Raw genomic sequence first — 26663 nt, 5'->3', positions numbered from 1 at the left:
TGAGGCGAAGGGTATTACTTCTTTTTTTATATAAAATCGTTGGGTATTACTTTTAAAAGATTATTCTTAAATTATTTAAAATTTGAATTTGTTAATATGAATTTAATCTAGAACAAGATATAATAAAATATGAGTTTCGTCAGTTTAACTCAGTTAGCATCATTGCGTTATATATGTAGGGGACTGGAATTCGAACATAGATCATAACACTTATCCATTTTATTTAAGGATTGAATTTCTAGTTACTATCCTATCCAATAAAAAAAATTAATGAATGGAAATAAGGTGGAAAGAGATATGATAGATTAGAGCAAAAAAAAGTGTTTCATTAGGCTCTTTGATGTCTCAATACATCAGTCCTTACGAGCATTATCAATGATCTAAATCTATCGGCTGAGTAAGGATTGATTTGAATTTGCTTATTACTGAGCTTATGCGAAATAATTTATATAAATAAATAAATTTGTATATATTACTAAAAGATATTTTTTATAAACATTATTATAACATTTTCAAGATAATTTATGAGAAAACAACTTATAAAGATGCAACTTTGTCAATGAAAACTTAATAATTAACATAAAAACTAATTTATTTGTGTAAACTATTTTTATAAGCTAAATAATAAGTAAAATTCAAGCGGACCCTAATTAGGTGAAGAAAGTCTTTTTACTCATCCATGTTACTCATAAGAAATATGAAAAGACTTATGACTGGTTTGAATTGACTTATTTTTAAGCTTATGCAGTAATGCAAATAAATAAATTTTTATATATTATATGTTTCCGTAAAAAAAATATTATTATATTTTTTTCAAGGTAGTTTATGAAACTCCAACTTATAAAAATACAATTTTTTTTATTAGTGAAAACTTATAAATTAACATAAAAGTTTATTTATTTGAATAAACTTTTTTCATAAGTTAAAAAATAAGTCAAATTCAAACGTGCAGAAAATTGATATCCACCTTATTTTTGTATTTTAATTTGATTTTATATTAGTAATAAACAAACTACTTTTAATAAGACAAATTGTATTTGTTAAATTTTATCTTATAAGAAAAAAGTGTATAAATATTATGATTTAGATGTGGTGTTTCGGTTTTTCCAACTCCAACTTATTCCACGCAACTTTGGAACAATGCATAAAGTCAGAGAACAACAATTGTCATCTATAATAAGCAGTCAAACAAGGCAACTGGCAACTTGATTATTATATTTTCCTAACTTTGTTTATTAGTAGTTTTGATTCTCAGTGTCAGATTCTTGGATCTTGACTATTGAGTAAATAAACTAAAAATGAAAGATTCTTATGAATGCCACGGTTCTTCATTCATATCAACACAAAATAGTTACTACTATTTCTCTCTATGGCCAAAAAAGTAAAGGTTATCAAATGAGTAGTAATTCAAAGTCCACGAGTTTTATCTCAATTGACAAAAAATGTCGAATTGTTAGGCCGAACGCCATAATCGATGTTTGAATCCCGATTCCTTTACTTGTGTGTGACTTTCTCATTTTGTCTATCCATAAAAAAGTAAAGAATTTTTTTTCTACACATGCATCAAATAACATTACTTTGTAAAGCCAGTGCAAATATCTCAAATAAATGAAAAAGTAAATTGAGACATGGTCACATAGATCATAAATAATATATATCCAGTAGTATATAACAGACAAAATAGATTGCATATATAGTTTTAAAAATAGTTTATATAAAAAATGTGCCCAATTTACTAAATATATATTGGGTACAAACTTCAGTCTTCTAAGTTGGTTATAGGTCCTTTAAACCAATGCCTACCACTGATTAGCCAATAAGAAAGTACAAGAATGGTCAAACATCCAAGTGCAACAGGTGTGTAGTTAAGTGTCTCAATTGTTATTGGGTATGCAACAGGCAATGAGAATAAAATGGATATGATCACCACCCAAATAACTGCAATCCAACCAACAATGATTCCATAACGACCCAAGTTGAATGGCCCTTGAACAAAAGACTTTCTTGCCAAGGTCACCCTAAAGAAGATAGGAAGGGCATAAGCAATGTATAGGTCAATCACTGCTATGGATACCATGGCTTGAAATGCCACTAAACTTCCAAGAGACTGCAGTATAAGTAGTTCAAATAGTGTTAGACATGTGACATAAATAAAATCAAAGCAATCATGTCTTTTAAGTTGTTTAATTGTATCAGATTAGTGCTTTAGATTTTATTTCTCCGACATATGTCGGTCTTTTAAGTCTCATTATGTGTACTCCATTACTCTTTTTCCCACATTATATTACAAAAATACACATGTGTCTTATATGTTATAAAAGTGTCGGAAACTTGTGACTAACCACTTATCCTATGTGTAGTCATTTCTCATCTCCTTCGTACATCTTGTCCATTTCAGAATTAGGTTAAACAATTTGGAGCGAATATTGTACAAGAGAATAGAAATTGTTTAACCTGATTATGTAATGTGCAAGAGATACACCTAGGAGATAGAAAATGAGTACAAGTATGATAAGTGGTGATCAACCCCGTTTCCGTAAAATGTACTTAAGAAGTGTTTTCACAAAGGAAACGGACATTTAATTTCCAGTTTATTTAAAAAGGGGTCTTGTATAATAAAACACATACCGTTAGGGCCATGCAAAATGATATAGAAACAGAAAGCCAAACTGCATATATGGGGACATCCTGCTTGTTAACTTTATGCCACAAATATGAAAATGGCATGGCCCCATCTCTTGAGAAAGCATAAGCCATCCTGAACAAATTTTAAGCATCATAAGTAACTATACAAAAATTTGATCCCTCATGTATGGAAAGCACACTGAGAGCACCTAAAGTGAGTTTGTTACCTTGAATTGCTGGTAACTGTGCTCATACCACAGAAAAAAATGGCAACAGCAATTATTCCCAAGCAAATAATACCCCCAACTCCATTTCCATATCTTGACTTGAATGCTTGATAAAATATCTCAGCAATTGCATACCCACCAGCATCATTATTTTCACTCAAAAGGGAAGGGATGTCAGTAACTGCATAGGTAATACCTATTATGTAACCCCATCCAACAATAATAGATATCCCAACAGCACTTATAATTCCTTTTGGTCCATTCTTATCAGCACCTTTAGTTTCCTCAGTCTGAAATGCAGAGGAAGCATTGTTGTTAAATAAGTGGTGATATATAGCTATAACCTAGCAGAACTCAAATATATTACTATTGTTCCACAAAACAGATATTTCGTACAAAATATTGTCAAATAGTGGTGCTATATCACTGTTGCATAGCGAAATTTGAACAAACTGTTATTTTCTTTGAAAAAGTGTCATGCAATTGAAAATGAAGAAAAAGTGTAAAAAAGGTTTACCATATGTGCTGATGCATCATAGCCAGTAAGGGTATACTGACTCATTAGAAGTCCCAAGAGAAACATGTAGGGTCTGCTATTGATTCCATCCTCATTATCAGCATTGAAATGAGTGAAAACAAATTTGGTACTAGCCCTTTCCGTTGCAACAGATGGAATGAGAATCATAAGTACAAAAACACCTAAAAAATACCCCATTCCTATTAGTAATTGAAAGAAGAAAAAAAAAAAGAGAGTCTTTGTCTCAATGCTTTAAAAATCGAACCAAACCGGTTGAACATTGACTTGATGAACCAACCTTTACTACGGTTCGGTTATTTAGACGGTTCAACCTTGCCAGTTTAATGTTTGATTCGGTTTTTAAAACATTGTTTTGTTCTAAAAATCAAAAATGGAATTTCTTACCTAAAACATTCCAGATAGCACTGAGTTGTCCCAAGAATGATAAGACGGAAACAGGAAGACTGTTTATTAAACCATGAAGAAGCAAAATCCCACCATGGAAAGCAAGAACTACATATTTAGATGCTACATATCCACCGCCATTTTTTCCACCAGTACTAAGGAGAATGATGACCTGAATGAGTTGTGCAAGTGAAAAATCTACACTTGTTGTCCCTGCCCACTGAAAATGAAAAGGAATACAAAATTACAGCTTCAAAATGATTATTAGAAATCTTAAATCCCACACATGTTTGACCAAGCAGTGAAAAATGGAGGATATTGAATTCTAATCTAGAACATTTGACTTCTCAACAATACCAGGCCAATAATATTGAACCTGCGCGAAAAGAGAAACAATGCAGGGTGCATCAGATAAATGAATGTAGGAAAACTATATGGAAGTATATCTTTTAATTAGACTTGCATTGTTTATTAAGGAATAAACTTAAGTTTCACGATATGTGGCTAAGAAACATTTGTGTTTGTTTACCATCCAGTAATCCAGGAGGCAAAAGGTGACCATTTGGGACCAGCAAGTTTGGCACTCCAATAGTAAAGACCACCAGAAGTTGGAAAAGCTGAACAAATTTCAGCCATTGAGAGTGCAACAAGCATGGTGAAAGCAGAAGCCAAAAACCAACCATATTGCATGGAAACTGGGCCACCATAGTTCAAACCAGTGTTGTAAAGGGTGGTAATACCAGTGAGCACTGATATAATAGAAAAAGAAAGTGCAAAATTCGAAACCACCCTGCATTGACAATCAACTCCAATGAATCCAAACCAAAAGTTAAAATGAAAGAATAAAGAAAGAAGGAAGGAAAAAAAGAGAGAATCTCTACGAGAGATCGCGCTTGAGTTCTTGTTTGTAACCAAGTTGAAGAAGACGGTTATGGCCAGAATCAAAGGAAGCATCTCCATTAGTAACCACATCTACATGAGATGGGAGTGTCATGTTTTGTATGTCAGAGCAAAATGCCTAGCTTTCTTGCTGTCAAGAAATAGGAGGCAAATAGTCAAGTGTCTTTCTTGTTTTCAAGAATGTTGTCTTATTTATTGATGAGTACATATTACATAATACTGTAAATCACTAAATCATAGTACTTGATTTATTCATCCATCATTTAAAAATTATTAGTTTTACACCGAGTTGCTTTCTATGAATTGTTTCATGTGTCCTAAAGTCCTAAATCTATCACACTCACACCAATATAGTCAAACCTACACTCAGCCGGCTTCACTATTAATCAATGTTTTATTAATTAATAATACGATATTATCAACCATCCATGCATTAATTAATATAGATGAACACTGACATGAGAGATATATGTTTTGAAAAAACTATAGTATGTAAAAGATTTCTGATCCAATTTTTTCAGACACAATCTAAGGAGTTTAGGAAAATCATGCACACTATCATGTTTTCTCAATCTTTTGATTCTTTTCTCGTGTAGCAAAATCATGCATACTTTGATCCCATTGGTTTGACTAAACATTCTCATAATCCGACTAAACATTCTCATCGTATACAGAACAGAACAAATGGATAAGAAACAGTACGTGACAACAAACAGATAAGTTGGCCGAAACGTAGACAACTATCAACAACCATCTAAGAACCAAGCCAGTTGACATTGAACTTGTCTTAACAGAAAATGATGCCAAAGTGTCAATTATCTGCAACTAAACCTCTCATACCCCTATAATTTTTACAGATTATGGACATCTGGTGCTCTTTCCTATGTCATTCCGGCAGTCAATGCATCCTTGCATTTTGTGATAACCCGCCATCTAACATGGGGCTTGAATCCCAGCTATTGCCTCGTGCATCTCCATCATGTTGAGATGGGATATACAAAGATACATTCTGAAGCTCTGCGGATTGCGCAAGTTGACTGTCATCGATAATGGGCGGCTGAGCACCATTACGAGATTCAGCTAACATCTGGAAATATGCATGAGGTCCCCAACCTACATATACGATGATAGTTTAATTAAGTGCTTATTAAATAAGTTATTGTAACAAACGTAATTAAGCGCTATTTCATTAGGTAATTCTGGTAGATTATGAAAATAAATTAGAAACAACTTATTGGAATGTTATAAGTAATTTTTACAAATATATCTAAACAGTAATTTAAGCACTTATGTCACTACACTCAAACAAGTTCTAAATAAGCTCTTCTAAATGATTCCTGACTTTTAATTTGAATGTCCAGAAGTTAATTAGTGTTACTCAGATGACAAGGAAGCATAGTAGCATAAAAAGAAAACCAATCTAGAATAGACTCTAAATTGATATATCTAAGGAAAGATTTGCATTCTGTTCCATGAACTTAACTTACGAAAAGTTCTACAGTTACAGGCTTTGGAAACCTTGTTACAATTTTGAAAGAAAAACACAATGCCCCCCTACTAGGAAAACCAATATTCTGATCACAGGCTGGGGTTTTGGTTGAAGCATTTGTAGCTTTGTTAGAAGCACTTGCATTTGTAGCTTGCAAGAGATTGATTAACTGGTTGTACTGGTCCTTGGTGAAGCCAAAAGAATCATTGCTACTATTGCCTTTAACACTCTTTGTATCATCAAGATCTTCCCTCTCCTAGCATTGACAAGGACTTTGGATTCATCCAAATGAGTCGAATTATACTGTCTTTTACTGAATAACCAACGAAAATATCTTGTTAATAGGTGGTAAAGGATTCATGAGCAATATTTGAGCACGCACAGGATCGAATTGCTCATTCAAGCCTGTGAGAAAACGAATTGAACGCGTCACTGCGTGTTGATTCTTTGCATTACGAACTCCAGATTCACATATGCACCTCATAGGGCAAGAACCATACAGGTGTAGGAATATAAGCCTCAAGCTCTTGCCATAAAGACTTGAGTGCAGTGAAAAACTCAAAAACTGAACGCGATTCTTGCTTAAGCGAAAAAATTTCACCTTGGGAGAACCTTTCTTTGAGTTCATTCCAAACATCCAAGGTATTTTCAAGGAAAATAACGCTTTGAGCAATTGAATCTTCAACTGAATTGAGGATCCAAGAATGGATCAAGTTGTTACAGCGATTCCAAGCTTTGAAATTCGGATCAAACTCAGTAGGAATTTCAATAGAACCGTCAACAAACTCGAATTTGTTCTTACCTCCAAGTGCTCGTCGCATAGATCGAGCCCAAACTTGATAGTTGGAATGTGTAAGAACTGGCTTCACCGAAATGCTGTTAGGACCATCGGAAGGATGCACATAGTAAATGTCGCCGGGATTATTGGACGGATCGGAGTAAAGCACGGTGGAAGAACCACCGGCAGTGTTGCTATGACCACCACGAGCCATGGCAAAGAGAAAGCGATGCGCAGCAGAGCTCAGAAGAGCTCTGATACCATCATGAAGTTATGGATGGTAGTGAAAAACAAACTCAACATTGTGAGGAAAAGAGAGAATAGAGAAAGATTAACTTTGATTATTGAATGAATGAATGAATGAAGAATCTGTTACATTCTACTATATATACAAGTAGCTAAACTCTAACAAACTGTAACTGAAGATTCTTATGAATGCCACAGTTCTTCATTCATATCAACACAAAATAATTACTACTATTTCTCTCTATGGCCAAAAAGTAAAGGATATAAAATAATTAATTTGTATACGTAAAACGTTTCTACACATGCATCCAATAACATCACTCCGTAATATCTCTTTGCAAATACTCAGTATATAAGTATTTATCATAGAGAGAAATTTTGATTAAATGCATGTGTAGAAGTATTTTAGACCATGTTGGCGCATATAAATTTATCTCGTAAACAAATTAACAAGTAAATTGATACATGGTCACAGAGATATCCAATAGCATATAATAGACAAAATAAATTGCATATATAATGTTTTAAAAATATTTTATAATTAAAATGTGTTCAATATACTAAAATATTAAGTATACACAACCTTCAGTGTTCTAAGTTGGTTATAGGTCCTTTAAACCAATGCCTACCACTGATGAACCAGTAAGAAAGTACAAGAATGGTCAAACATCCAAGTGCAACAGGTGTGTAGTTAAGTGTCTCAATTGTTATTGGGTATGCAACAGGCAATGAGAACAAAATGGAAATGATCACCACCCAAATAACTGCAATCCAACCAACAATGATTCCATAACGACCCAAGTTGAAAGGCCCTGGAACAAAAGACTTTCTTGCCAAGGTCACCCTAAAGAAGATAGGAAGGGCATAAGCAATGTATAGGTCAATTAATGCTATGGATACCATGGCTTGAAATGCCACTAAACTTCCAAGAGACTGCAGTATAAGTAGTTCAAATAGTGTTAGACATGTGACATAAATAAAATCAAGGCAATCATGTCTTTAAGTTGTTTAATTGTATCAGATTAGTGCTTTAGATTTCTCCGACATATGTCGGTCTTTTAAGTCTCATTATGTGTACTCCGTTACTCTTTTTCCCACATTATATTACAAAAATACACATGTGTCTGTAATGTTATAAAAGTGTCGGGAACTTGTGACTAACCACTTCTCCTATGTGTAGTCATTTTTCATCTCCTTCGTACATCTTGTCCATTTTAGAAATAGGTTAAACTATTTGGAGCAAATATTGTACAAGAGAATAGAAATTGACCTGTGTCTGAAAATCTCACAGAGCAATTTCCACCACTCTCCCAACGTATGAAAATCTCATAGGGAAATTCCCTCTCATTTCTTTCACACAATATTTGCTCTAAATTGTTTAACCTAATTATGTAATGTGCAAGAGGTGCACCTAGGAGATAGAAAATGAGTACAGGTATAATAAGTGGTGATCAACCTCGTTCCTGTGAAATGTAATTAAAAAGTGTTTCCACAAAGGAAACGGACGCTTAATTTCCAGTTTATTAAAAAAGAGATCTTATATAATAAAATACATACCGTTAGGGCCATGCAAAATGATATACAAACAGAAAGCCAAACTGCATATATGGGGACATCTTGCTTGTTAACTTTATGCCACAACAATGAAAATGGCATGGCCCCATCTCTTGAGAAAGCATAAGCCATCCTGTAAGAATTTTAACCATCATAAGTAACCATACAAAAATTTGATCCCTCATGTATGGAAAGCACACTGAGAGCACCTACAGTGAGTTTGTTACCTTGAATTGCTGGTAACTAAGCTCATACCGCAGAAAAAAATGGCAACAGCAATTATTCCCAAGCAAATAATACCCCCAACTCCATTTCCATATCTTGACTTGAATGCTTGATAAAATATCTCAGCAATTGCATACCCACCAGCATCATTATTTTCACTCAAAAGGGAAGGGATGTCAGTAACTGCATAGGTAATACCTATTATGTAACCCCATCCAACAATAATAGATATTCCAACAGCACTTATAATTCCTTTTGGTCCATTCTTATCAGCACCTTTAGTTTCCTCTGTCTGAAAATGCAGAGGAAGCGGTGTTGTTAAATAGTGGCTATAGTGGTGCTATAATGCTATTACATAGCGGAATTCAAATAAATCGCTATTGTTCCACAAAACAGATATTTCCTACAAAATATTGTAAAATAGCAATTACTGCATAGCGAAATTTGAAAAAAACTGTTATTTTCTCTGATATGCAATTGACAACACTTAAATGAAGAAAAAGTGTAAAAAGGATTTACCATATGAGCTGATGCATCATAGCCCGAAAGGGTATACTGACTCATTAGAAGTCCCAAGAGAAACATGTAGGGTCTGCTATTGATTCCATTCCCATTATCAGCATTGAAATGAGTGAAAACAAACTTGGTACTAGCCCTTTCAGTTGCAACAGATGGAATGAGAATCATAAGCACAAAAACACCTAAAAAATACCCCATTCCTATTAGTAATTGAAAAGAAAAAAAAGAGAGTCTTTGTCTCAATGCTTTAAAAATCGAACCAAACCGGTTGAACATTGACTCGATGAACCAACCTTTACTACTGTTCGGTTATTTAGATGGTTCAACCTTGCCAGTTTGATGTTTGATTCGGTTTTTAAAACATTGTTTTGTTCTAAAAATCAAAAATGGAATTTCTTACCTAAAACATTCCAGATAGCACTGAGTTGTCCCAAGAATGATAAGACCGAAACAGGAAGGCTGTTTATTAAACCATGAAGAAGCAAAATCCCACCATGGAAAGCAAGAACTACATATTTAGATGCTACATATCCACCGCCATTTTTTCCACCAGTACTAAGGAGAATGATGACCTGAATGAGTTGTGCAAGTGAAAAATCTACACTTGTTGTCCCTGCCCACTGAAAATGAAAAGGAATACAAAATTACAGCTTCAAAATGATTTTTAGCAATCTTAAATCCCACACATGTTTGACCACGCAATGAAAAATGGAGGATATTGAATTCTAGAACATTTGACTTCTCAACAATACCAGGCCAATAATATTGAACCTGCGAGAAAAGCAAAACAATGCAGGGTGCATCAGATAAATGAATGTAGAAAAGCTATATGGAAGTATATCTTTGAATTAAACTTGCATTGTTTATTAAGGAATAAACTTAAGTTTCAAGATATCTGGCTAAGAAAAATTTGAGTTTGTTTACCATCCAGTAATCCATGAGGCAAAAGGTGCCCATTTGGGACCAGCAAGTTTGGCACTCCAATAGTAAAGACCACCAGAAGTTGGAAAAGCTGAACAAATTTCAGCCATTGAAAGTGCAACAAGCATGGTGAAAGCAGAAGCCAAAAACCAACCATATTGCATGGAAACTGGGCCACCATAGTTCAAACCAGTGTTGTAAAGGGTGGTGATACCAGTTAGCACTGATAAAATAGAAAAAGAAAGTGCAAAATTTGAAACCAACCTGCATTGACAATCAACTCCAATGAATCCAAACCAAAAGTTAAAATGAAAGAATAAAGAAAGAAGGAAAGAAAAAAAGATAGAATCTCTACGAGAGATCGCGCTTGAGTTCTTGTTTGTAACCAAGTTGAAGAAGACGGTTATGGCCAGAATCAAAGGAAGCATCTCCATTAGTAACCACATCTACATGAGATGGGAGTGTCATGTTTTGTGTGTCAGAGCAAACCGTCTAGCTTTCTTGCTGTCAATAAATAGTAGGCAAATAGTCAAAGTGTCTTTCTTGTTTTCAAGAATGTTGTCTTATTTATAGATGAGTACATAATACTGTATAAATCATAGTAGTTGATTTATTCATCCAACATTTAAAAATTATTGATGAGTTGCTTTCTTTAAATTGTCTCTTTTGTCCTAAAGTCCTAAATCTATCATACTCACACCAATATAGTCAAACCTACACTCAGCTGCCTTCACTATGTCGGCACACTTAGCTTTTAATATAGCAGACATGAATTTCATTATAGAGATTAGCACTGCTCTACTATATAAACCTAATACAAATAAATATAAATAAATAGTAACTTAATCAATGTAAATAAATTGTACAGCTGCTTAATAATAATAAAATAAATATTATTTACATCAATACACTATTAAGCAATGTTTTATTAATTAATAATACGATATTATCAATCATCCATGCATTAATTAATATAGATGAACATTGACATAAAGGAGAAATATGTTTTGAAAAAAATATAGTATATAAAAAATTTCCGATCCAATTTTTTCAGACACAATCTAAGGAGTTTAGGAATCATGCACACTATCATGTTTTCTCAATCTTTTCTCGTGTAGCAAAATCATGCGTACTTTGATCTCATTGGTCCGACTAAACATTCTCGTGTATACAGAACAGAACAAATGGATAAGAAACAGTACGTGACAACAAACAGATAAGTTGGCCGAAACGTAAACAACTATCAACAACCATCTAAGAACCAAGCCAGTTGACATTGAACTTGTCTCAACAGAAAAAGATGCCAAAGTGTCGATTATCTCTGCAACTAAACCTCTCAAACCCCTATAATTTTTACAGATTATGGACACTGGTGTTCTTTCCTATGTCATTCCAGCAGTCAATGCATCCTTGCATTTTGTGATAACCCACCATCTAACATGGGGCTTGAATCCCAGCTATTGCCTCGTGCATCTCCATCATGTTGAGATGGGATATACAAAGATACATTCTGAAGCTCTGCGGATTGCGCAAGTTGACTGTCATCGATAATGGGCGGCTGAGCACCATTACGAGATTCAGCTAACATCTGGAAATATGCATGAGGTCCCCAACCTACATATACGATGATAGTTTAATTAAGTGCTTATTAAATAAGTTATTGTAACAAACGTAATTAAGCGCTATTTCATTAGGTAATTCTGGTAGATTATGAAAATAAATTAGAAACAACTTATTGGAATGTTATAAGTAATTTTTATAAATATATCTAAACAGTAATTTAAGCACTTATGTCACTACACTCAAATAGGTTCTAAATAAGCTCTTCTAAATGATTCCTGACTTTTAATTTGAATGTCCAGAAGTTAATTAGTGTTACTCAGATGACAAGGAAGCATAGTAGCATAAAAAGAAAGCCAATCTAGAATAAACTCTAAATTGATATATCTAAGGAAAGATTTGCATTCTGTTCCATGAATTTTAACTTACGAAAAGTTCTACAGTTACAGGCTTTGGAAACCTTGTTACAATTTTGAAAGAAAAACACAATGCCCCCCTACTAGGAAAACCAATATTCTGATCACAGGCTGGGGTTTTGGTTGAAAATTCAGTCTACAGGAATTGGTATAATCCAAGAAAATTCAGGACTAAGGCCATATCACAAAGTTTAAATTAAATTAAGTCTTAAAATCTGAAACTTCATTTTAGCATAAAAATGTACTTTAATACTACATATTAGGACACCAAACATTCAAACTTGTACAATATACTAGAAAAATGTTATGCAAAAGCACATGTTTTCTAGATTAAGGTAAAAAATTCACCAAATTGAGCCTAGCCAAAAGACCAAATCAATCCAGGCCGAAATATTCAGATATATACAGCATAGGGCGGATATGGCTTGGACAGGAATAAAAGCGAACTTGTCACAACAATATCAACATGCTATACAGGAATGATAGGATGAAGGGAACGATATTAACATACCATCACTGTCATATGGAGGTGGAAAGAATTGTAAGTAACAAAAGGAAGAAATTGTCGTCCCTGATAAAAAGAAGTTCAAGTAAGAACTTTGCCAAAAGGTTTTGGAAATATTTACTGAAATTTAATCAATCAGCTTCAATAAACAAACCTATAAGACCTCCAGCAAACACATCTTGCCAATGATGCCAATAATCATCAACACGAGAGACAGCAATTAAAGCTGCCGTGAGGAGGGGTAAGAGAACAAGACAGAGCTTTGCAACGTGGCCACTGCGATCAAACACCCTAACTTTTCCAGATAGATACCAAGAGAGATAAACAAGACCAGCGAAGGACCCTGCATACCCAGAAAATGATTTTATGAACTTACATTATGGCAGTTCATATACAACAGCTACTGGTAAATTAAAAGTTGAGAACAAACAATATAATCATAACATTTTCCATTTTCAACTTGATTCAATATTTTAAAGATTTATATATGAAATTTTGTTAATTTTTTTCAATATTTCTTGTACAATTTTTTTCACTATTTCTTGTACAATTTTTTTAAAACAAAAAGCAAAGTAAACACAAGATGATATTTTTATTATTATCAATTAAAATGAGAAATGGAAAAAGGAAAGAAAAAAAAATCAAAGCAAACAAGAGGTGGTGTTTTTCTCTTCTAAAAAAAGTGTCGTTTTAAATTTTAATCATTTCCTTCACAACATCTGAAAATCAACAGTTTGTTATTATAATTAGGAATGAAAACGTTTCAACTGAAAATGAAGGGTGATCAACCAAATGACACCTAAATATTTCTAAAAAACAACAAAATAAGGAGGCGCAAATATTCTTATAGCAGCTCCTTTCCTTTCAAACAAATCCCTAAACTTGTAATTCTATTATAATCCAGAACAACTTCATCCCCGCCCTGCCATACTGTATGATTGTCAATAGCATAGACATCATATGGCAACAATACTACTCAATAGATATAAAATGAAGAAACTGGGCAAGTTGCACACAAACCCTAAGTTTGTAAGGAGTACTTACAAGATGTATGCCCACTCGGGAAACTTTTGTGCCCTTCCTTTATAACACCTTTATCTCCAGTACACTGGACATCGCCTGTTACTTTATCAAACACCTGAACATTTCATGAAGCAGCACCATGTTTACTGAGCACATAACTACTTAATATAATTATGTAACACATGGCAATGATATTAATAGGACTATTTGGTAGTTGATAAAATTGAACACTCACCCCTGTTCCATTAGGGAAACAGCGCCAGAAGAAATCCGGCCGTGGCCGTCCAACACCATCTTTAATAGCATCAGTTATCACCGCAGTAATGAGTACGGAAAATAGAAGGCCTGATATGCATTTGGCAATAGAAACATTATGATGTATCACAGTGATGAAATAAGGACAGAAAAAACTTTATAAGGTTCAGAAATGCACCTAATACGGCATGGTGAAAGTCATAAACATCCTTTCGAATGATATAGTAAACAAGAAAGACGGCAAGTGGCAGCAATATTGCTATTATCTGTTCAGAAATTAAAACTCAAGAGATTATAATCTTCAGTGTTGAATATGTCAAGAGCAAACATAACATAATCTCAAATATCTAGTAAGATACAGTTATTGGAAGAAAAACATACCGGAACTGCCCAAAAGGGAATCGTGTTATCCTTCAGTGGGTATCTAAGGTCCGTTAACATCCCATCTCCAACAAAACGGTGAAATGGCTCTATTATATTCAAGACAGCATCAATTACCACAAGAAGCAAAAGAATCAACCAGTCATGCATATGTATCCTTGCGACTCTAGCTCCATGTGATCTGATAGTGTGTACACCCAACTGAATTTCTGGCATTTTTTGCTGCAAGTGACTAAAAGGTAGGATAGCAGGAATTATTATAAAATCAAAGCACCGCAGTTCGCAAATTTAAGGATATATAATATAGTTAGAGCAAAAACAGAAAGGAGAACAAAACAAAAAACACTGTCACAAACTTGGTGACAATCTACTGCTAAATATGTATTTGGTAGCGGATATTCAAGGAATCTGATAGACACCCAATAGTAAAGAGGTGTATGTGAGGGGAATAATAGAAGATAAGGAGGGAGCTCGCTGTAACTTGTAAATAGGCTGCATATATAAAATTATAAATAGACCGTTTGTAGTTAAGGAGTTAGTTGAGAACTCAGTAAGGCTTTTAGTTGATAGGTGCTCCTAAAAATCACCATACATTATATTCTCCTTGGTTGCATTGACCAGAGGCGACAGAATAATAATTCAGGGGGCCTATTATTGCCCTAGATTTCATCATCATGTATATTGGGCCGACAGAATAAAAAGGTATCCCTCTAATATTTGCTTTAGACCTACATATATATTGGGCGGCCTGATTAGACTTTGAGAAAGTGAAGATAATTTGGTATTTTTTCTCTGTCATGAGAAGAATGAGAAACTGGTTCGGACATGCTTAGGATGGAGCCATAAGAGGCTCAAAATAACTGCTGGATTACTAACACTAACTGAATAGCACAGCCAGTCACTTACAACAACTAGAAGCTATACTAACTACCAGATGCATTACCCACACGATGCTATACATAAATAACTGTACAAGAGCACATATACAATACTGAATCTATATCATATACCAACAGCCCCCTCTCAAACTCGGTTGTGGCCGAAGGCCAAGGTTGTTGAACAACCTGAGTTTGGAGTGAAGTTCACAAAATTTGTTAGTGGCTTAGTGCAGAGAGGCTTGGCAAAAGGATCGGGCAATTGATCATGTGCTAGAACATGAGCCAAGTCAAACTCAATATGCTTATTCTGAGTCTGCATAGCCATATTATGACATAGAGAAACTGCATTTTCAATGTTGATGTATAAGTAGCTATATGTACTCGTAATTCAGCAATAATGTTTGTTGTACTTCGATGTTCGTATGCAACTAATATTGTCGGAAACAACTTCTGGATCATGTACTATTGGTGGTTCAGCAAAATTGCAAATTTCAGGCCCAAGTAGAAGCTTTATATACCATATCAAACTTTGAAAGAATGCAAAATCAGAGAGAAAGAGGGTTTTCTGTTATGAGAAAATTATTCTGGCGTATTTCAGAAAGCACAATGAGACCTTAGGGACAGGACCTAAAAAGGCTTACAAGTAACCACTTGGTAATGAATATTAACAGAATATGTTGAGTAATGTTGACTCAACATATCCATTTACAAGAACTATCAACCGCAACTACTACCTACTACACTAGCTAATGGATGCTATAGATAAATGTTAACCTTAAAAGAGCATATACACGATACAGAAATACAGAATCTAAATATTATACAGACACTGTTTCAATAATTCCGTTGTATATTAAACATGAAGCTTATGTGTATATAATGTTTTAACTTTTACATTTTCCAGGTAGGAAGAAATCCTAGGCTCTTGATTCATAATCAATTTATTTATATTTCGACACATCTCAAAATGATGTCATAGATTCAAGCTTTTCTTAAACCTCATCAACGGCATAAAAACACCTCCCAAATCTAATATACACCTAATCTGAGTTAGCTTTTTGTTACGAGTTTCTCAATTAAAATAATTTTACGAAAAGGTCCTCACTAGATTGTAAGTATTAATGGAGAATTTCATTAAAAAACTACACATTGAGATGCAAAGTTAGTTCAACTTATATTCAAAGTTAATTCAACAAACTCATAACTGTAAGATTCATTTTAATTGGTTTTTTGAAAAGTGATTGTTAATAAGTTAATCGAATATTGGCTCTAATACACTAAAACAACAGGCCAATGCAAGATTCCTTAGCTCCCAAAATATCTCATACAAAAAGTCACACAACGATTTGAAGAACACATACTTCATTTCAGCCACAAAATTCATAACCGTCATTTAAGTTTGCTTCATAAATTCTTAACCGTCGTTTAAGTTTTCTTCGCACATTATCAATTATAACATTAACCATAAAAAATTCACCACTGAATCCATGAAATTAAACAAATCTTAATCCACACTTAGCATATACTAGTTTGCATGCATAGCAAGGGTTTCTAGTTTCTAGTACTTTTTCTTTTTCTTTAAAAAATCAGAAGCACAAATTCCGAACGAAGCAGCCACAACACAAAGCAATTGTAATCAACAGTAAAAATTGAATGAAGAAAAAACTCAAAAATCTCCGATCTAGTACAAATCAAAGACGAATTCAGAAATAATAGTGTCAAAGTAAATAAATCAAAATAATACAAATTAGTAACAGTTCAACAAGTTATATATAAAAATATCTGTGAAATTGTTGAACAATTATTTCTAACAAGTTGTTAAGCTTTTGTGGTTTTAATTCATAATGAAAAGAAATAAAGAAAAAAAAAAGAAGAAAAAGAAATGAAGCATGTGCAGTAGAGTGGTGAAAGACGGAAAGAGTGAAAAGTGAAAAAAAAGAATAAAGATGAATCAGAATGGGATAAGAGAGATGCACCTGCAACACTGTAACAGCACGTGCACGAGATTCGAGGCAACGGAGGGAGGAGGATGAAGAAGCTGAGAGAGAAGAGAATGAAATTATGATTGGTGACAGCAAGAAATAGAGAAAGTGAGTAGCGAAACAAAAGATGAATTCAAATAACGAACCAGAGAAGGCGCGTGGGATTATTTAATAAGTGTTTTTTTTTTTTACTGGAAATATTATTGAACGAAGTTGAGACGAAGGAACTCGTCAACGAGATAAATATGGAAAGAATTTATTAAACTTGTGTTGTATTTTTTTTATTAATGAAAATTTGGCATCCGGTCCTATAATTGATCAATTAAAGGGATTAATTTTACCATCTATTTGCGGGGTCTCATTTAAAATCATAGTTTTTTTTTCTGTATAGATTTAGCTCATCAAAATTGGTACTAGGAAAATCGAACTTGAGACCTTAAGAGGAGCATACTTCAAGGACTCAAGTCAACACCACTAGACCAAACTCAAGTGGGTTAACTTGTGTAGTATTTAATACTCTAAACATTAAATTTTTTGTATTATTAAATGTTATATTTATATTATAAAATGATTAAATTGTTGTGCACTATCAATGTAAAGTTATTTTACACATGCGTCCAATGATGTGTTGCCACATTATTTAATGAACATGACACATCAAGTGTTTTTAAAAATAATAGATGATGTGTTGATAATATTATTTTTTTTATTAGGAATATAAAACTTCTCATTTATTATCTGATAAGTGTAACTCAAATGAATGATTAAGATTCAAATATAAGATTCTACGATTCTACACATTTAAATGTGTTAGCCTTACATTAAACTACTTTGAAAATAAAAACAAAATTCTCTTCTTTTTTTTTATTTCACCACCAGTTGAATCTGGTTCGGGGGTCAGTTTTAACTTCTGACATCAAGTGGTTTCAGCCCCTCCCGATCACAATTGCGGGGGATCGAACCACAATCCTCTCTGTTAAGTTCAGCGTCTGGTTTTTCTTTGATAGGGAAATAGTAGTAATATGAATATATCAGATTTCGAATTTAAAGTTCTCCACTTTGACCTTAAAGGTAAAATTTAGACAAAACAAAACCATAAATTTGGAGATAAATTAATTTTATTCAAATATTTATATTTCTTTGCTAATTTGCTTCATTTCTCATTGTGTGCTCCAGCATATGGTAAAAAGCACACACAAACAAAAGAAAAAACAGCAATGCACTACAAATACAATGGTCCACAGGGTGGAGACATTCCTGAACTACGGTCTACGGTAATGTTTTATTTTCTTTTTGGATTTTTTTTTTATATTCATTCTTTTTGGATTTTAATGAAAAGGGAGATGAAATCACGAATATATAGTTAAAAATCTTAACACCTTTATTTATTATTTTTTACTTAAGTATTTTTTTATTTATTAAATTTTTTACTTAAATCTGAACACCTTTATTAGTACTCGTATTTATTTATTAATTTTTTCTTAAACATTTACATAAATGTTTTGAAACTACTGTAATTAGAATTTAGAAACAATCTTTGAAATTAGCTTCTTTTTTTATAGACCCTTACTTTTTCTCGTCTCCCTTTTCCTTTTGGCTTTTCCCTTTTTCCCTCCTTTTGACCACTCATGCATATTTTTAATTATTGATAATTATTTTTATAAAAAAGTTATTACTAGTAGTAGTATTAGTTCAGCTACCTTATATTAGAGGGTTAGTTACACATGTTTTTCTTGCATATAAGGGAGTGGTTACTTACTACTAGTAAAGTACTGTATATATTAGTTCAGCTACATTAAAATTTCTGAAAATTTGGTTGCCAATATTTTATTTACTTGGACTAATTGAAAAAAATATCAACATACTAGTACCAGTACCAGTGAGATAAAGACATATTTTCTTTAATTTTCTATTATCTCTAGCTAAATACCATTGTGAAAGGTACATGTTCTACTAAGCATATAAAATAATCAAAAGCCAAAAATTAAGCTTATTTGTGCTCAAGCCAAGCAGAAGATTGTCTTGTGCTAACCCCTTTATTTAAAGTAAGACATTGAAACTGCCACTTCGTCAAGGCTTAACATTGATACAATTATAAAAAATTTAGTCATGGCGTTTCTTGTGTGGTTTTTGTGCAAACTAGAAGACGATGTATTAAATTGAAGAATTACAATTTCAGAATTTGAAAGGGTACACGGTGTTTTGGCCAAATTTTAAGGCTAGGTGTGAACACTTCAACATGACATTACAGGCATTGATTGAAGACAAATTTAAGAAAAGTCGACACGTAGAAGAGAATAGAAATGGTCGACGTATCATCAAGCAACCATGAGTATAATTCGAAGCAAACATAGTCGAAATCAAATAGCTACATAACATGAACAAAGTCGATTGGCCAACACAAACAGTTGTTATTCAGCCTTTAGGGCGTCATCACTAGAAAACCGTTAACTTAGTCGGGATATTTACCTACTTTTATTTCCTTATAAATAGTAGTTCAAATGATGTAGATAAAGTCGGATACTTACGTTTTGAAGCTTACTCCTAAACTGAAAATGAACTCAAACTATTTGAATCTAAAAATGTTTTTCTATGTCTTTAAATTTCTTCTATACATTCAACAATTTGGATTTACGGTTCAAACATTTATTTTTTCACAATTTACCTTTCAGCAATTTACTTGAGTCTTTTAACTTTTTTAACTTTTAAGTATTTACATTTTTTTAGCCTTTAATTTCAAGCATTCTTATGTTTCGTTGCACTTTTTTTTACAATTTAAGTCAATTTACCTTCCTTGTCAATCTATATTCAATCATTTATATTATTGTCTTTAATTTTGCATGCAATTTTATTTTCGCTTTTGTGTCTTTGTTCGTTCTTTAAAATCCACAATCAACTCATCTTTTTTAATTAGTGTCATCCTGTGATACTAATTAAACATACGGTCGATTTGGCATATTTCACTATTATATTGTCGCACAAATTTGGCTTGTATAATACTAGTATATTGTCGCACTCGCTCCAATCTCTATATATATGCCATGACTCATTAGAAAAATTTATTTTTTGACAGAACATATATATTAGAAATTGATTACTCGTGAAAACTGATATCTTAGTCGAATACCTTGCGTGTTTGGAGGAATATATGAGTGGAAGAAGAAAGTTTCAGGATCAGCAAAGAAGGAAAGGCAAGAAAACGACTCAGAATAGAAATACTATAGATAAGTGCCACACCACAAAGGTACTATTGCCAAATAAATGAATTTAATCATTTTCTTTCTAAAAGAAAGAGTTCAATTGGTAATAATCAAACAAATATATAAAAAACAGAATTGACTTAGTACAGATATTACTTGTGCCAAAATAGGTATACTGAGTCAGCATGTAAGCCTACACTATATTATGCCTTCCCTAGACCCAACCATCCAAGTGAATATGATCACGACTACTTGTTTGAATATATGTGATCACAATTTAAATATAGAAACAAATTTCTATACAGTTCATTACTATCATACAAATCAAAACAAGTTTTAATGCTTGTTTGGCCAATAAAGACTTCTTAGCTCTTACTACGAAATAAAAAGAAATGAAGAAAACGAAAAATATAAAATGCCTCAGTTTCACTAATACCAAGATTTACTACTAATATTTATCTTAAGGGTCTTGCTAACGAGTGCCCCCGGGGCACTTTTTAAGTATTCTATTTAAAGAAACTTTTGATTAAAAAAGTTAAACACTACAATTTTCAATGCGTTGACTTTACGCATTCCGATAAAAATTCTATAAAAAACTTACTATTTAAGGGCTTAAAGAGTGCCCCGGGGCACTATTTAGCATTTGCCTTATCTTAATTAGTGGAAAGAAGTTGCGTATATTGCTTAGGTGAGATTACGCGAGCCTCTCATAGTTTAACGGGTTCAATCACGACAAAACTCTTAGGGGAGTTAGCTACACATTAAGGTTTGACAAACAAGAGTCGAGAAAATAGTGTATGTAATTGCGCACAAAAAAATATACAGTTTACAACAAAAAACTAGAGTTGTCGTGTAGAACTTCATTTTCATTTTAAATTATTATAAGTCACAAGGAATTAATTAGCCAGCTATGAGAGATATACTACATAAAAGATACTGCTAGTGAGAGATATTCTTGTGTGGTCATGAGACCAAAAAATTTGATTTAATCACAGACACAAAACACAACATATAATATAATTATTTAAAAAATATAATAGAATTTTACCACACAAGAATATCTCATGCTAGTGGTTATAAGATCATGATGATTTCACTTGTGGGTTATGTCCCATCTCCATGGCTTCCAAGGTTGGGCTAAGATAAGTGAAAGGGGTTAATGCATCACCATTTCTCCTTGGCACTTGATTTACAAGCCTACTTTCATCCATGGTTTGTACAGCAGGTAATTCCCGATTCAGACTTGCATTGTTTCTTGATTCCTCCATAGCCACAAAATATGCATATGGACCCCATCCTGAAAAATAATAAACAAGGTCAAAAGCAGCTCAAGGCTCAAAGGAATAATTACACTCTCTTTTTCACACCATACACTCATACGGAGGTGCAGGAATAAATCATAAGAATATGTGGTTTAACAAAGGCTGCCCAGCCTTTAGCCCTTGGCACAACTTAAAGACACCTATGTGGTTTTTGTTAAGAAGTTTCAGCAAGATGACCTGAATGTGTTAATAAGTGTGGCCAATTCTCATCTACAAGCCGGTTTTGTAGGATTGAGTTAGACTCAACTCTCAATTTTAAGAGCTTCTCTAGAAATGATGGGGAAATAATAGTAAATTAGTAGCACCGTTACAAAAGAAATTTGTTTTTATTCTATTGGAATTTTAGTTGGTTACTGACTATAACTTTGCTATAATCCTCAAATAACTTTCACCATAAGCATGCTACATGCAACTGGAAAATTGAGATTAAAAAGTTCTTCAAACTTCCAAAAACAAAAACTTGAGAATAATGACTTTGGACTGACTAACTAGCTTTTCAATAGAAAGTCAAGTTTAGCATTTAGATTGTTAATTTTTAGCCCATTCTTTTTTAATTTGGTAGTTCGACCGTGAAACTTCTTTGATTTTGTATTTCCGGAATACGAGTGTGAGTGAGGACAAGCATCTAATAACTTTAACTATGGGATGTGACAGGGCTAATTTTCTTTTCCATGTAGATTGTCACATTTATTAAGGCTAGCCTTTGGACAAAATCAACAACCAAAGAATGAGATAAGACAATAATATAGTAATATGCTAATTTACGAAAGCTTCCTGATAATTGCAACATAATAAGCTTCTGATATGTTTGCAAAAACAAACAATTGGACAAATCAAGATAAAAAGTATAAACAAAATTTGATATGATGCTGGCAAACAAAGAGATAGAGATGTTACCGTCATCGTTATAGGGAGGAGGGAAGAACTGTGAATAGCAAAATGTAGTAACAACTAGACCTGAAAGAAACACACAGAGTACTAATATGAGTTTCACTTTTAATTTGTTTTCTAAACGGATTTCTGATTTCAAAAGACAAACCTAGAAGACCTCCAGCAAACACATCTGTCCAATGGTGCCAATAGTCATCCACTCTAGAGATTCCAACCATGCAGGCAAAAAGTAGAGGTAAAAACACAATGCATAATTTCGCCACGTGCCCTTTACGATCAAAAACTTTAATCTTCCCGGATAGATACAAGGAGAGAAAACCAAGACCTGCAAAGGACCCTGCCAAACTAAATTTATCAGATCAAAGGACCATGTATAAGAAAAATACAATTGTGCTCAGATTCAACCTGTGTTTAGAATAACTCAAGCAGTTAAAAAGACGACTAAAACTGTGTTTAGAATCACACTGAATTTGACGAAATTATGGTGGTACGGTGATTTTGTTGAAGCTCTAAAGTGATAGTTTTTATCAAAATCACGATGGCACAATGCCACAATGTAGTTCTGCTAAATTCAACGTCAATCCAAACATACATAGACTAACAATAGAAAAAATATGGTTGCTCACATGATGTATGACCACTTGGAAAACTCTTATGTCCTTCTTTCATTTCATCAGCATTGCCATGGCAAACCACACCTCCGAATTTATCATACACCTATAAGTTCAATCAAACAAAGAGTTAATGACCATTTTCCTACATCAGTATATCAGCATATAAAATGATAGTTAATGAAAGCTCTCATATCCACATCATAAACAAAACCATCAAGTCAATGACAACAATAAAGATTAAGAAAAAACACAACCCACCAAATTAATGAAAATAAATAATATGAATATATGATATACTTGCATTTTCTTACCTGTACTCCATCAGGAAAGCAACGCCAAAAGAAGTCTGGTCGTGGCCGGCCAACAGCATCTTTAATTGAATCGGTCAACACCCCAGTTATCAGAATAGCATATAGGAGGCCTGTTGGTTAGCAATGAAATAAATTAACACAAATCAATATTTATTTTTTTATAAGAACACAAATCAATATTTAACAGAATATCAAATTACTACGAAATTACTTATTGTAAAAATGACTAAATTGCATGTATATGTTTGTAGATGTTAGCAAGCAATGTATGTAATCTGCTACTGCAAAGGTTACCTAGAACACTGTGGTGCAAATCATAAACATCTCTCCTACGCATATAGACGAAGAGGAACACAGTTATTGGCAACAGAACTGCATAAAGCTGATCATTGACCAGAGAAAAAATATATTAATTACAATCATTTGCATCAAATAAAAATATGCTATTAATTCAAAAGACGTGCAGTGCAGGAATCAAACAAAGTAGACCACCCTCTCATTTGTTCCACATCACTTTGAGGAAGACTTTATTTTCAGAAACATTTTACTTATAGTATATTCAACATTAGCTGTTAGCATTTTATACTGAATAAAGCTAGCAATTAAACATTAGCAATTAAACATAAAGCTAGCAATTAAACATTAGCAATTAGACTTTATTTTCACAAAAAATACATAAAGCTAGCAATTAAACATTTTACTTATAGTATATTCAACATTAGCTGTTAGCATTTTATACTGAATAATACAATACAGTTAAACATTTGAATGATGTGCAAGTAAAATGAACTCAGAAACAGGCGAAAAGGTCCCTTGATATGCAAGCAACCTAGAGAGTAAAGGAACTTACAGGAACAGTCCATATAGGCACAGTGTTTTTTTTCATTGGATACATAAGGTCTTCCATCATGTCCCTTCCCACAAAACGGTGAAATGGCTGAATTTTATTGAGGATAACCTCTATTATTATGAGAAGCACCAATATAATCCAATCATGAAGATGATTTCTTGCAACTGTGGCTCCATGAGACTTTATTGTATGTGCAGAAGGATCAATCTGTCTCCCTCCCTGTTTAAAAAATAATCAAAAAAATGTCTATCTAAACAAATTTTAATTTGGTAGGCTAAAGTTTAATACAAATTGGCACATTATCATATATTCTAGTTAACAAGGGGAAGAATACAAAATCATCAATTGAAAGCATTTCCTGCCGCATGCACGGACACTACTCGGATTCGGCATGTCCCAGTGTCGGACACGCGTTAGTGTCGAGCATTGACACGACACCACGACACCGGCACTTATAATTACATTGAATTGCGTCATATTCTCAAATTATTAGCAGTGTTGACGTGTCAGTTTCCGTGTCTGTGGTTCATAGGCCGCACTACATTATTGGCTTTGAGAACAAATATTGTTGATTACACACAAAACAAACTTACAAAAGGGCCATATTTAATTGAGGGATTCTGATTAATTCAGTTAACAGGAAATTAATGTTACGCAAATTTATAATTGATGATAAAAAGTAATTAACCATATCAAAGAAAATTTATGCTAACCATTCATACTGGCATGAAATATCAAATTATATGAGCGATCATTTAGCCAAGTGTTAAGGCTCAAGAAGTTATTAAGATACTCTTAGGATGAATTGTTTCGGAGAAACCAAGTTCATTTCTGAGAGGAACAATTTTTTACCAGACTTTATTATTTTTTGTTCGAACTTCAGATTAACACCAATAAAAAGTACCCTCTACCATCAATTAACCCTTAAAACTAAAAAACTGCCAATAATTATATACAAAAAATCATAGTTTACAAACCAATAAATAATTACAAACACAGTTACAGTTACTCTTTTGTTAGTAAATTTTTGGACTCATCCAGTAAAAAAAATCACACGTTAATTTGACTATATAAGAAATTATAGAGTGCAGGAAATTGGAAGGAAAGGCAAAGAAAATGAGAGAGAAATTGAACAAACCTGAAAGAATGTCCAAAATTTAGCAAAACCCCCTAACGCCATGTGAAGTAGCAGTAATTTTGCAGAATCACCAAAATCTTATCATTATTTATGCACACACGAAAGAAAGCGAGTGAGTGTGAATGAATTTAAGCCAATTAATAGCGAGAGATTTCAATTTCAATTTCAATTTTATGACAAACAGGAACAAGAAAAGAAAAAATCATGGAGAAATTATTGCTTGGTCTGTTACCTTTTGAAAAGACTCCAAATTCTACTCTTCTAGAATAAGTTCATTTTTAAAAATAAAATATACTAGTACTAGTATAAAAAGAAAATGAGATAATAATATTTTGTGAGAAAATTTGAAATATAATCCAAGAAAACCGTTTATGAAGAAGAAGAAGAAAACGGAAAAAGTTTGTAACCGAAAAAAAAAAACACGGAAGAAGTTAATTCTGCTTTGAAATTAAAAATGAATGGTTTGGCGCGTGGTAGGTGGTTCACTCTTTATCCAATTCGTTAGATCCAAGATAACCAACTTCTAATGATTGTTCCTTTCAAATTAAATTGCTTAAATAACCTCTTTTTTTTAAAAAAAAAAAAAACTTAGTATTTTCCGACCTTAGGACCGACTAATCGAAGACAATCAATCTCATCGCTCATTTGCGGGGACCCCATTTAAAACCAGAGTTTTTTTTGCTCTGTATGAACTTAGCCCACCGAAATTGACACTAAGGAAAAACGAATCTGAGATCTTGAGAGGAGCATACTCCAGGACCCAAACCAACATCACTAGACCAACCCAAGTGGATAATTGTTTAAATAACTTAAATAATAATTTATTTATTTTTTAAATAAATGGTAACCACTATTTACCTTTGAATTTAATATTGGTCCAAAAAATTATATTTTAATTGATATAAATTTTCACCATTAAAAATTGAGGTAC

At 33.1% G+C, this 26663-nt stretch overlaps 4 protein-coding genes across 6 annotated transcripts; all 4 read right to left on the bottom strand.

The window, feature by feature from the left end:
* Positions 1–1609: 1609 nt before the first annotated feature.
* Positions 1610–5648, bottom strand: LOC123912594 (amino-acid permease BAT1-like). The gene is made up of 9 exons (XM_045963232.1): positions 5515–5648; positions 4656–4804; positions 4304–4564; positions 4132–4150; positions 3775–3994; positions 3370–3551; positions 2853–3142; positions 2629–2758; positions 1610–2107 (listed from the first exon to the last, which is right to left on the bottom strand). Exons 2-9 carry the CDS (start codon positions 4766–4768, stop codon positions 1760–1762), a joined length of 1563 nt encoding a protein of 520 aa, XP_045819188.1. The 5' UTR covers positions 4769–4804; positions 5515–5648; the 3' UTR covers positions 1610–1759.
* On the bottom strand, positions 5236–11359 carry LOC123912568 (amino-acid permease BAT1-like). 2 transcript variants are annotated; one of them, XM_045963230.1, is made up of 8 exons: positions 10762–11359; positions 10410–10670; positions 10238–10256; positions 9886–10105; positions 9486–9667; positions 8969–9258; positions 8745–8874; positions 5236–8120 (listed from the first exon to the last, which is right to left on the bottom strand). In XM_045963230.1, the coding sequence occupies exons 1-8, from the start codon at positions 10872–10874 to the stop codon at positions 7773–7775; spliced, it is 1563 nt and encodes a 520-aa protein (XP_045819186.1). In that variant the 5' UTR covers positions 10875–11359; the 3' UTR covers positions 5236–7772. The 2 variants fall into 2 exon arrangements, with proteins under 2 accessions (XP_045819186.1, XP_045819187.1); XM_045963231.1 differs by having other exon boundaries at positions 7673–8031.
* Positions 11360–11553: 194 nt separating this feature from the next.
* Positions 11554–17552, bottom strand: LOC123912610 (lipid phosphate phosphatase 2-like). Of its 2 annotated transcripts, none has more exons than XM_045963233.1 (8): positions 17401–17552; positions 14547–14778; positions 14344–14431; positions 14146–14255; positions 13932–14025; positions 13042–13230; positions 12894–12953; positions 11554–12020 (listed from the first exon to the last, which is right to left on the bottom strand). In XM_045963233.1, exons 2-8 carry the CDS (start codon positions 14760–14762, stop codon positions 11806–11808), a joined length of 972 nt encoding a protein of 323 aa, XP_045819189.1. In that variant the 5' UTR covers positions 14763–14778; positions 17401–17552; the 3' UTR covers positions 11554–11805. The 2 variants fall into 2 exon arrangements, with proteins under 2 accessions (XP_045819189.1, XP_045819190.1); XM_045963234.1 differs by having other exon boundaries at positions 14547–14768; positions 17401–17551.
* Positions 17553–21457: 3905 nt separating this feature from the next.
* Positions 21458–26260, bottom strand: LOC123897211 (lipid phosphate phosphatase 2-like). The gene is made up of 9 exons (XM_045947758.1): positions 25965–26260; positions 25733–25809; positions 24595–24813; positions 24039–24126; positions 23745–23854; positions 23446–23536; positions 22968–23156; positions 22826–22885; positions 21458–21903 (listed from the first exon to the last, which is right to left on the bottom strand). Exons 2-9 carry the CDS (start codon positions 25772–25774, stop codon positions 21689–21691), a joined length of 1014 nt encoding a protein of 337 aa, XP_045803714.1. The 5' UTR covers positions 25775–25809; positions 25965–26260; the 3' UTR covers positions 21458–21688.
* Positions 26261–26663: the final 403 nt, after the last annotated feature.

Source organism: Trifolium pratense, linkage group LG1 (genome assembly GCF_020283565.1).
Source record: "Trifolium pratense cultivar HEN17-A07 linkage group LG1, ARS_RC_1.1, whole genome shotgun sequence".
In the NCBI taxonomy this organism is placed as follows: domain Eukaryota; kingdom Viridiplantae; phylum Streptophyta; class Magnoliopsida; order Fabales; family Fabaceae; genus Trifolium; species Trifolium pratense.
Note: the sequence above shows the minus strand (reverse complement) of the source record. Positions and strands in the feature narration are given on the sequence as shown.

Bases quoted from the DNA above. Each gene is read 5' to 3' on its own strand.
- LOC123912594 (XM_045963232.1), bottom strand. From the start codon at position 4,768: ATGACACTCCCATCTCATGTAGATGTGGTTACTAATGGAGATGCTTCC. The intron at 4,565-4,655 runs GTAGAGATTCTC...TTGTCAATGCAG, and splicing joins GAACTCAAGCGCGATCTCTC to GGTGGTTTCGAATTTTGCAC. The intron at 2,108-2,628 runs GTATGTGTTTTA...CTTATACTGCAG, and splicing joins CATTTTGCATGGCCCTAACG to TCTCTTGGAAGTTTAGTGGC.
- LOC123912568 (XM_045963230.1), bottom strand. From the start codon at position 10,874: ATGACACTCCCATCTCATGTAGATGTGGTTACTAATGGAGATGCTTCC. The intron at 10,671-10,761 runs GTAGAGATTCTA...TTGTCAATGCAG, and splicing joins GAACTCAAGCGCGATCTCTC to GTTGGTTTCAAATTTTGCAC. The intron at 9,259-9,485 runs GTAAATCCTTTT...CTGCATTTTCAG, and splicing joins ATGATGCATCAGCTCATATG to ACAGAGGAAACTAAAGGTGC.
- LOC123912610 (XM_045963233.1), bottom strand. From the start codon at position 14,762: ATGCCAGAAATTCAGTTGGGTGTACACACTATCAGATCACATGGAGCT. The intron at 13,231-13,931 runs GTAAGTACTCCT...CTGGGTATGCAG, and splicing joins CCCGAGTGGGCATACATCTT to GGTCCTTCGCTGGTCTTGTT. The intron at 12,021-12,893 runs GTATGTTAATAT...TCGTATATGTAG, and splicing joins ACCTCCATATGACAGTGATG to GTTGGGGACCTCATGCATAT.
- LOC123897211 (XM_045947758.1), bottom strand. From the start codon at position 25,774: ATGGCGTTAGGGGGTTTTGCTAAATTTTGGACATTCTTTCAG. The intron at 24,127-24,594 runs GTAAGTTCCTTT...GTCAATGATCAG, and splicing joins TGCCTATATGGACTGTTCCT to CTTTATGCAGTTCTGTTGCC. The intron at 22,886-22,967 runs GTTTGTCTTTTG...TGTTTCTTTCAG, and splicing joins GTTTGCTGGAGGTCTTCTAG to GTCTAGTTGTTACTACATTT.